The sequence below is a fragment of the Coffea arabica genome, chromosome 10e (genome assembly GCF_036785885.1).
Source record: "Coffea arabica cultivar ET-39 chromosome 10e, Coffea Arabica ET-39 HiFi, whole genome shotgun sequence".
NCBI classification, from domain to species: domain Eukaryota; kingdom Viridiplantae; phylum Streptophyta; class Magnoliopsida; order Gentianales; family Rubiaceae; genus Coffea; species Coffea arabica.
In genome coordinates, this window is record NC_092328.1 from 47,430,504 (window position 1) to 47,441,224 (window position 10,721).

Sequence of the window (10,721 nt, forward strand, 5' to 3'; positions counted from 1 at the left end):
ATCTCACGAGTCTTCTCCATGAGTGGGCATTGGACAAAGAAATATTTTTGAAATTTACAATTATATTATTGTAAAAACTGAATTTAGCCGTCTCAAGTTGTACTAGAAATAGCCACCAGCCGTTGGCCTGGGGGTCACTGCCAAACACTTAAAGTCTTGGTGATGTTAAGAGGTCAAGGGTTCAGTGGTTTTCTCCGATGGAGTTTCTACTTTCATCCTAAAAATGTTTCGGCTTGTATCTCTGTTAGTTTGGGAATAAACAATTCTCTCCTCGAGCATTTCAGAGGAGCAAATCTTAGATGAAAGACATTTGTTATTTTTGTTGCATGGAAAGATGATGGAATTTTCTTTTCATGTACAGTATTTTAGATGGTTATTTATTTTGTTGTTGAAATTTCAGTTATTGTTGCTAAATCAAAATTAACTCATTAGAAAATGAGCTACAACTTGCTCCAAAAAAAAAAAAAAAAAAAAAAAGAATAACAAGATGAATTTCATAGAATGACAAGATTATTTTCTAGTATGTTTGTCATGCACTTTGTGTAAATCTTTAAGTACCAAAAAAAAAAGTACGTAAAAAGCATGAGAAACCAATTGTCCAAGTGATGTAGATTTTTTTCATTTTCTTTCACAACCTTGACTTAATTGCTTGGTATTGAATCAATATGTGAATATTCTTCCCAATCAGGGATCCAAAATCATTTGCAAAAACTTTCAAAGCACTAATAGTATCCTCAAAATCCTTCCTGTCTCTCAAACATGCTAGTTCATCCAGCATATAGACTCAACTAAACAAGATATGCAAGGTCCTCAACAAGAGCACCATATTCCCCAGCAATTCTGTTTCTGTTCGAGATTAGTGGTTCAGAAATTTTTCTAGTAACCAGCAAACTTTGACAGCCTCGTATTTCTTCATTGACCACACGAGCATCTGAATCCACCAGAGAAGATGTCGGTTTCTCAAGCATAGCTGAAAATTCATTCACCACAACCACATAGATATCAATGCACTCTTTCAGAACTGATTTGATGGTTGGCTTTGTGGCCTTGAGCTTCGAACTTTTGCTCAACGTATCAATGATTTTCTTGCCATTGTCTAATGCCGCATTTGTTGCAATTTTCAGAAGCGTAGAGTAATCTTTTGCTGAGGATCTGATTTCAAAACAAAAAGACAAAAGTTTCTCGCGCCACTAGTTCTTCGCTGGCTGCAGAAATCTATCTTTCAATAGTTTATACTTCCTCTTCTTGTGGTGCTTTTGCTATTTTTGGTGCTGATGCTGTTTTAGGTGATTTTGCTGTAGGTGGTGGTGCTGGTGTTACTTTAGGTGCTTCTGCAAATTTTGGTGGCGGTGCTACTTTAAGAGCTTTTCCTATCTTTGGTGTTTGTTCTACACCGTAGGTGCTTTTCCAAATTTAAGTGTGTCTGCTTCTTTAGGCCCTTGTTTTGTTTTTGGTGCTTGTGCTGCTCTAGATGCTTTTTCAGTCTTGGGTGTCTCTACTTCTTTTGACGCCCGTTTATTTTTTGGTGTTTGTGCTGCTTCAGGTGCTTTCCCTGCTTCAGGCAATTAATACCGTGAGATTTCAATGTGGTTGTTATGAGAACTAGTTTTAGAGGAATTAAGATTTCAATGTTTACGACGAGAACCAGAGGTCTGCCTTACTTAATACCAGCATTGATTCAAGTATTTCATAACCATAGAATTCCGTTTCGCAGAGCTTTTGGGATAAAAGGGAGGAGACGGGGAAAAGGAGCACATGAGTAGTGAAAGTCCCACACTTATGTGGAAATCGAACTACATCTTATCTCATGAAATTTACCTGCAGTTTTGGTTCCTAGAGGAACAAAAAATGCCGTATTCAAGAAGGAAAAAGACAGCACAAAATTATTCAGTTCTGATTCAAATATCTTGTGCAGACCCAAAAGACTGACTAAAGGAAAAGTGAAGCAGAGATGCAAATATTCCACATCCGAAGACACCCTGGAATTGCTGAATACTACCATCATTACACGATATGGAGAAAAAGTGCTTTACTTCCATGGCTAAACAAGCATTGCCGATTTACATCATAAATAATTCTTGGCTTAGAGTCGATAAATAATTTCAGATGTGAATCGCACTTCTTTACACCGAGTAAAGCAAAGCTCTAAAGTTCCAAATTCACATAAGCAAACAGAATTTAGGGGAAAAAATCAACAGGAAGTGAAGATAGGAAATATAATGCACACTACAAAGAATAGAAAAAGCCCATTTCCCTCTCATCATTAAAAGCAATTGCACACACACACACACACACTCCCTTCGCTGCTTTCCCAAACACATATGAGCCAGTATCCGCCAGAGGAAGGAGGGACAAAAGCCAATGAAAGAAATCAACGGGGGCAAAAATATTGTTACCGATTTTGGCCTACAAGGGAAGTTAGATTTGATGCGCTAAATGTGAATAAATGGCATCTTCCTCCTCAAAACAGAAAGCAAAAGAAGTAACCTTGTGCTTAGCTCCTTAAATCAACTTTACAAGTTATTGATATGCTTCTTTAGAAGTAGCATGGCCACGACTCTCTACAATATTGGAGTTCATGCCAAGGACCTCTGGAGCAATTTCCCAGCTCTCACTTCTCCTTCCCCTACTTGAATGCCGTGTCTCCGCTTGAACCGTTGGAGCTCGTCTATCTGAACCAAGCACAGAATCAGCCTCGGAGGAATTATGGTGGATCACATCACTGCCTCTGCTTCTAATATCTGCTTCAATGTCTTCAATATTATGGCGTTGTGAGATCTTTAGCAGATCACCACCAATGTCTAAATCATCCTCTACCTTTATTCGTCTATCCTCACCTACATCTTCTATTTCAACTTCCCTAGTTGGGGGCAAAGTTGCCCTTGGTGCCTCCTGTGCAAAAGCTCGGAAATTGTTCCTAGAAGGCTTCACCTTAGTGCAAAACACTTCAAGGAAGTTATTCAGACAACCACGATCATAGACATTGACCCTGTTGTCAGCTCTGTAGCGGAAATTCTCGTACGTAGTCTGACAAACAAGGAAAAAATCAACAACTGAAAAGTGACATAAAACATACACATCATCAGAAGAACACCAGTAATCTCAGTAAGGAAAAAAAATCTCCCCAGAACAATAATGGAAGTATCAAAATCTAAAAGGCCAACCTCTTAGAGCCAGAAAAAAAATATCAACATAGATGGGGCTAGTAAATGATGCCACTTCGTAGATAAACTGCCACTTCATAACAAAAACCAAACTCTAATGTTATTAAACCCAATGGCAGGCAACGGATTATCTAAACTTGACCACGCTTGGTTTCTTTTATTTTCCATTGTCAACTTCTAACCAAATCAAGTGCACCGCGACCAAAAATATTAAATCACAGTCTAAAGCATTTTATATCCCAGAAGGACAATGATTGGCCAAAGCATAAGTTTCATTTCTCAAGTGTTTGCTTGATGGACCGTTCTTGCCATGATAGTTTTGCAGACAACAGAAAAAGGAGAAAAAGAGAATAATTTGAACAAAAAAGTACAAATACACAAAGAAAAAATTAGCAGAAACCCATGGTATCTATAAGAGTTTCATTGTCAAATCCTATTCCAAGTTCTATGCAAAGAACATGTTGAAAAAAATTCTTGTTGCAGCTGTACTATAAGTTAAAAGACTTAACCTGCTATTACCCTCAAATATAATCAAGCTACATGATTGAAGACTAGATGACACTTCATCTGGCATACTTGTTATTTCTTGCTATTCATTTTTATGAGGAAAAGAGTAGAATGGATAAATATTACTTAGAGAGAGTACCAGCCGGATAGAGTCAGGGAGACAACCATTACTCCTACGAGTGTCCGAGACATAATGACAAAAATCCATATAAAAAACATAAAAAATTAACATCATGATGTTGGAAGAATAAGAAACATGACATTCTATGAATTATTAGCATATACTTGTAACAGTTACTTTAAACTGCAGGGTCATCAAGTATGAAAGCAACGTGTGGGACGTGAATAGGCAAGAAAGCCTTCCTCGTAGCAACTAGGTGAGCACACCAACAATGTGAATTGCAAAAACACCTCCAGGCAACTAATGAAAGTAAAACAAACAGTGCAAGAAAGCAACAATGATAACTCTATTAGCTCACAACTAGATCTTTCATTTGTCACTTTTCTTTTAATGGCTTTTTCATTCTCAAATTTCGGCAAACTGCTAACAAGTAACCTTTTTTGGTGCCTGAACGTCCACTTTGAAAGGCTTCTCAAAATCAGCAACTTTAGGTGTTAAAAGAAGCCTCACTAGAATCAAATCACAGACTAGAAAATTTAGGAAAGGAGACTCATGGGGTACCAGCCCATTTCCAGCCTGGGAAATGTGAGATAGTGACAAGGTCCCCACTCAAACACCTTATTTACTTTTTATATGCTCTACGTAGCGTGGGAATAAAGCTATATGATTTTATAGTTTCTACTCCTATACTATCTTTTTGCATTAGATATCCAACCAAATGTTATTCATACAGAATCTGTTCAATCATACAGCACACAGTGACTAAGTCTTTTAAATTACAATGACGGAACTACAACAAGAAGAGCATAATTCCAGTACAACCCAGATTATTGAACATTACTAATATTATAAACCCAAACAAGTCAGTAGATATTTATGTCCCAAATTTTTCTTCCACTGAATCCCCAATAAACAAATAAAGAAACAACTCCTAACCAGCTAAATCATTTCAACCATAAGTTGCAGCAGCTAATCCAAATATAAAGTAACAGGAGAAAGCAGCTAACCTGATTTGTGCTTATGAGATACAAGTGAAAGCCAGTGAGTCCACCAACAAACCACAAGGAAATAAAACAATATGCCATTAAAATCACTGATGCAGGAGACTCTTTCATTGCCTTCCAAACTGTGCCATGATGGTCATCCATCAAAATTTTGATGTACAAAGCCGACAGGGCAAACACATAGATGCACAGGAGTGTGGCGGATGACACAAAACAAAAGAAGTAGCGATAGTTGCGCTGCAGATCATTAAAGGTAACGCAAAATTAATAGCGATCATATGCCAAAGGTGCTATCAAAATGCTAGAAAGATACCAATGTATCAAGCAGCATACCAATCCTATGCACTGGCCAACCCAAGGGCAGTGATGATCAAATCGCTCCACACAGTTGTTGCAGATAGAGCAGTGAGAGCAACGGGGAGGGCGATAGAGCATGCATGTATCACAGTATTTTACTCTGACAGGAATTCCGTTAACCATCACTTCTTTGGTTCGAGGAAACTGAAGACTCGGTGTTTGTCTTCCCCCAATCTCCACTGATGCTGAAGTGTCATAACGGAACTCTTCCTCTGGAGGATGAGCATTACGAGGAACAATACCTGGATCCCTAGCAGATGTAAGAAGCAGTAGCACCAATACCTAGCAAAATTAACCACAGGATCATTCCCAAAATCAAGAATTTCTCTGCAAGAATTCATGAGCTAAGATCTCCCAATAGTTTTAGCCAAAAAGCCAATAATTTAATAGGATTTAAAACCTAAAGTCTAACATCTTAAGAATGAAAAATCACCACCACAAATGCTTAGCACCAACTTTAAGATATGAAATTACGGATTCAAAATCATGCAGAAAAGAAACCACTTCCACATCCCAAGTACCATTAGGTGTGCACAATATGTATAGCATATCATGGGTCTAGAGCAATCAAACTACAGCATTTTGCTTCACCGAGAATCACCCATGTCATTTTCAGAGGGTTAATGTCATGATATGAGCAACACCAATAATTAACATATCCCTTTACTACTTATGTCAAATTACTATCTTATGAAACATTCCCAATGCCAGGCACAATTACATAAATATAAGAATCATATAACCTCAATAGCAATTCTCTTTAATGCTTTAGCACTACATTTTCAACTGCTGAAAAGGTTGATGCCGTATTAGGAAATGATCAGCAATCGGATCATTGAAAGCAATAATACAACTTATGCAGGCTAAGCAACTTGATGACCAAAGAGACCATGAATATCTCTTCATTCACCATGATGCAGCATGCACGACAAATGATTATCAAAAGTTGCTAGAATACTTTTGCATATGTGCTTAGAGATGAGGGATTAAGCATACTTACATAAACCGTAAAAGCAACAGCTACAGCAAAAATTGCATATCCCACATTATATGGTGAAAACTCATGTCGAAGATGCCTTGCAACAAAAACACAAAAGATAACAACTGGGACAATGATCAGCAACAAGGTTATGAGCAGCGACCTAGCATCAGGTCCAAACATCAACCTCCCACCAAGAAAAAATTTCTGCACAAGTTAAACATTCTAGATCAAAAAATAATAAGAGCAGCACCAACCTGAACTTTCAGACTGTTATGAAATCTCAAACTATGTACATTCTTCTCTTCTGACACCCAGGTGCTTAGACCCCTAGTTTTCACTGAAACTTTGCTAAATTCAGACTTCAATTAATGCAAATACCATTTGTGTTTATAACACATACATTAGTAGGAAGGTAATATGTACTAAGGTAAGATAACTACAAGCCATACAGATGGAGAACCAATAAGAAGAAAATTGGATGTTAACCAACATTATTAAAGCTATCAAGTTAGCAAGAGCTTGAACCCGATACAGGAAGCTAAAATTAGGATAGTGCAAGCCAAGATAGGGACTAACTGCTAAGCCTGATTTCAAAACAAGACAAATTATAAAGCTTGACCAAAAAATGTACCCAAATACAGAATCTAAAAATAGATAAACAGAGTTCATCTTAACCAAAACTTTCTGAAAATGATTAGAATTCATTGGAGGTAGGTACTACAATCGCAACATTCCCACATCATAGTAAGAAGACAACACTACTGTGAACAAAATTCCTGTTAAATATCACAGTCCATTCTCAGTTTGCAGACAAAGACGGTAAACAGTCAGTTTAGGGCCACCCTAAACTTGACTAAAGATCCTCACTTTGCAGGTTGAGTTCAAAATTTTAGACCATCATAAAACAGCCAATACAATAAAAAAAAAGGAATAAAAAAGGCTTTGCAATCTTAAGCTTCACTTTGGTATTTGCAGAGGACCTTTTTCTGTTAATTTGCAGAGGACGTTGAGCCTCTTTAGGAGCATAAATAGCTTCAATCTGAGTTTTCAATGAACCTATTTTAAGTCTTAGTTAAGAATCCATAAGATTATTAAAAAGTTCAAACTAATCGCAGTTTCACCAGTTTTGCATCGTAAATGGTTTTGTAAAACCTACAATAGCAGGAATAAAGAAAATGGAAGTTGTTACTAATTGGAAATTCCATCAGGTAGTCAAATAGAGTAAACGTTAGGGTTTCTTACAGTCTCTAAAATGTTCTGCATCTTCTCATCACACAACTACACCACCTATGATTACACAACAAACCCATTGTAAGGTTAACCCCTAACACTTGCCTGATGATATTTTAACTCACTTTGTCTGGGTCTATGAATCCTGCACAGATCTCCTAGGAAACTTAACTTTACTACATAATACAATGTGGATGTAACTTTAGCATAATCATCAGTCAAAAGAAGCAAGTGGACCTCAAAAAAAAAAAACCAGAGGGAGAGAGGGAGACAGAGAGACTTTGGCCAACTGGTGGCAAAAAAATACACGTTCTTAATGTGATTCTCTTATATTTTCTAAGCCCGATGTTGCCGTATCCATCACTAAACTTCTATCTTTTTCTTTTTCTTTGATTAAAAAAAAAGGATGAAAACTTATTCTATCTTTTTCTTTTTATTTTTCTATCTTATCTTATATTTTACAAAGAAAGCTCCCTGATTAGAGAAGGGGGGGGGGGGAGATGAAAACTTTTTTCTTGCATTTGTCTCCTGTTACAACCATAATCTTTTTCTTTGCAGACTTGTTTAAGTAAATCAACTCATTGTTGTACAGCTAAGTAATTTTCCTTAACAAAATAACAAAGATTAGGAAACTACATAGCCAACAACATCAAACCCAGATTAACAAGAAATGTTTTTTGTAAAAGGAACTCTAAGCTTTCTGATACATCTAATCGAAGGACTGAAAATTTATTGAATCATCAAAATCTACAGATTTCATACTTTTTGGGCATTAAACCAATTACAACAATGCAAAATGACCTTCCTATTTATTCATGAGCACCAAGACATGAACGGTTAACTAATTACGCTTAACAACTACAGCATTCATGCACAGTCCTCCTACAAAGCACCATTGAAAGCTATGTTACTGGACTCGGTACGGGAGTCCTGCAGACATTGCTAGCCTGGTGTAAAATGAAAAGTCGAACACAGTAGGGTAGGGCAAAGTGAAGAGTCTGACTAACACAGTCCCTAACTGGCTGCTGCTTGTAAAGAAGAAACATTGTAACTTCAGCAAGATATGATCATATTAATATATTATCTTCTTTACCCGTGAGCTATAAAATTGGCCTTTCAAGAAAAAATTATGAATATTTAACCAACAATCAAGCTCGAAAAACCTACCACTATCTCAACCAACCTTTTGAGTAGCTAACTGCAACCGGACCTCAGCATTGCACATGTAAGTTTCAGATAAAATTTCCTTTCTTGCAACTCCAGGCAGGTCAAGAAAATCGTTTTACAGGACAGATTTACCACACAAGTTCACAATGCTAAACATACAAAATGCCAACATAAAAAAAAAAAAATCAAACTGTTAAATTCAGGCATCATATTCCAAATAAGAATTCTCTCCGTCACCAAACCTGAAAACCCCAAACTTTCACCAACAAGCTTCAATAACCTAATTAAGAAGTTTTCCTTCCATCTGAAGCCCCAAAGTACGCAACATTTAAACTCTTTAATGAAATTCTTCAATTCCATTGGATTCCCTGAATTCCTATAACTTGACCTAATACTGAAATCATTAAATCTTCCTGCTCACAAATTAGCTCAAAAAGCAACAATTAATCACAATTTACCAAAGAAACAAGTTAATCAATCATGACCCATTAAAATTTAAGGAAAACCCAGAAAATTATAAGCACCCCAGATGCTAAAATCATCAAAAATAAAAAAGCAGAATAATTCCAATAGCCCAAAATCTGAAGTACCAGAAAAACTAAAAATTCAATGAAAAAGCTTAAATTAAACAAAAATAAACCATCTGAGCTTACATTACTTCCTTTCCAAACTTCATACACGCGCTTTGCCATGAGAAATTTAACGGCCCCAAAACCTACGCGCCCCGAAAATTCTTCAACTCCTCTTCTTTCACTTAGGCCGGGACAGAGTCGAAGCTTTGAAACTTATTGTTATCTTTATCATTATTCATCTCCCCTTCTCTCTCCTTTCTTTCTCTCTCACACAGTCACACAGTAGAGACAGAGAAAGAGTTCGACATAAAGATAGATGAATCTAATCCAATCTTTTTCTTTTTGCTGGAAATTTGAAAAAATTCAAGTGAAATTGTGGGGCCAGCAGTCCAAATATGGGAAGATAGAAAGAGGGTTTAGGAAAATTGGAAGAATAATTTGCTAATAGAGACGAAAATGAAGATGGGTTTGCGTAGGTGGTGTGATCTGGAGAAGAAGGGAAGGGGACCTTTCGGAATGGTGGCGGTCTGGGCGTTTTAGAGGTGTTTTAGTGTGTGTAGTGTGTGTGAGAAAGTGGGGGAATGTTTTGGGAACGGACTACCCAGTTGGAAAGTTGAATGATTTTTCTCTTTCTTAGGTCATTGTGTTAAATAATGATTACCATTATTGATTTTGGGAATTAGAGGTTCTCTTTTTTTTTTTTTTTACCTATAGAATATTATTGGTGCTTATTCCTTAATGCTAGTTTAAAAAATTCAACTTGTTTTAAAAAAAGAGCATTGAATTTCATAAGTTTCCATAATTCAAATTTTACAACGTTTCCAATTTTTTTAGAATAGAGGAAAAAAAAGGTTCAATTAGATACTAATTTAAACCAAAGTGAAAAAATGCGAGTTCCAAACGTTCTAATTTGCACCCTTATTACTCGATTTGGATCCCGAGAAGGAATGTTTTATAAAAGAGTAACTTAAAGAAAATTGAAATTTATTTTCCCTTTTTTGTCTTATGTTGTAATTAGAAAAAGTGATTCTCTAATTAGTGATATTTATGGAATTTTAGTATCTAAACTAACTTTTTCTGGCAAAATTTTGCAGATGTTAGGAAACTTGGGTAGCTTTTTTGCAACTCAAGATCGTCTGAAAAACAAACGGAATAAAAAAAAGGTAACTAATCCTTTTTTCTATTTACTTTTCAGTATTTTCTTGACTAAACATCCTTGACTTTTATAATTTGTCAATAAGGCTTGTACAAAAAGAGTATAATTAAAATCTCAATCCAGAAAAATATGAAAATTTTGCGTGTTAAAAATTTTTACATTTGACCTAGGTACCACTAACTTTAGAACTTATTAGAACTTAGAATATTAATTTAGACATTTGATCAAGTTTTTGAAACCCTGGATTGCTATTTTCTGAAATTTTATTAAAAAAAAATAGCGTAGTGATTCGATGTGTAAGGTAAAAAGGTAATCGAACCTAAAATTCTTTTGGAAAAAAAATGAGAATCTCAATTCTCAAATTGACGAGTTCTTGAATATTCCATACGAAACAAGGTTTTTTTTAATTGTTTTTATTGGGTGGCTGATTACATATTGTCAATTTAACACTGAATTATAAT

At 36.0% G+C, this 10,721-nt stretch overlaps 1 protein-coding gene across 1 annotated transcript; it reads right to left on the reverse strand.

Annotated features, from left to right (window-relative positions):
* Positions 1–2,362: 2,362 nt before the first annotated feature.
* Positions 2,363–9,626, reverse strand: LOC113712731 (protein S-acyltransferase 8). Its single transcript, XM_027236273.2, has 5 exons — positions 9,186–9,626; positions 6,154–6,339; positions 5,130–5,435; positions 4,800–5,033; positions 2,363–3,027 (listed from the first exon to the last, which is right to left on the reverse strand). Exons 1-5 carry the CDS (start codon positions 9,222–9,224, stop codon positions 2,521–2,523), a joined length of 1,272 nt encoding a protein of 423 aa, XP_027092074.1. The 5' UTR covers positions 9,225–9,626; the 3' UTR covers positions 2,363–2,520.
* Positions 9,627–10,721: the final 1,095 nt, after the last annotated feature.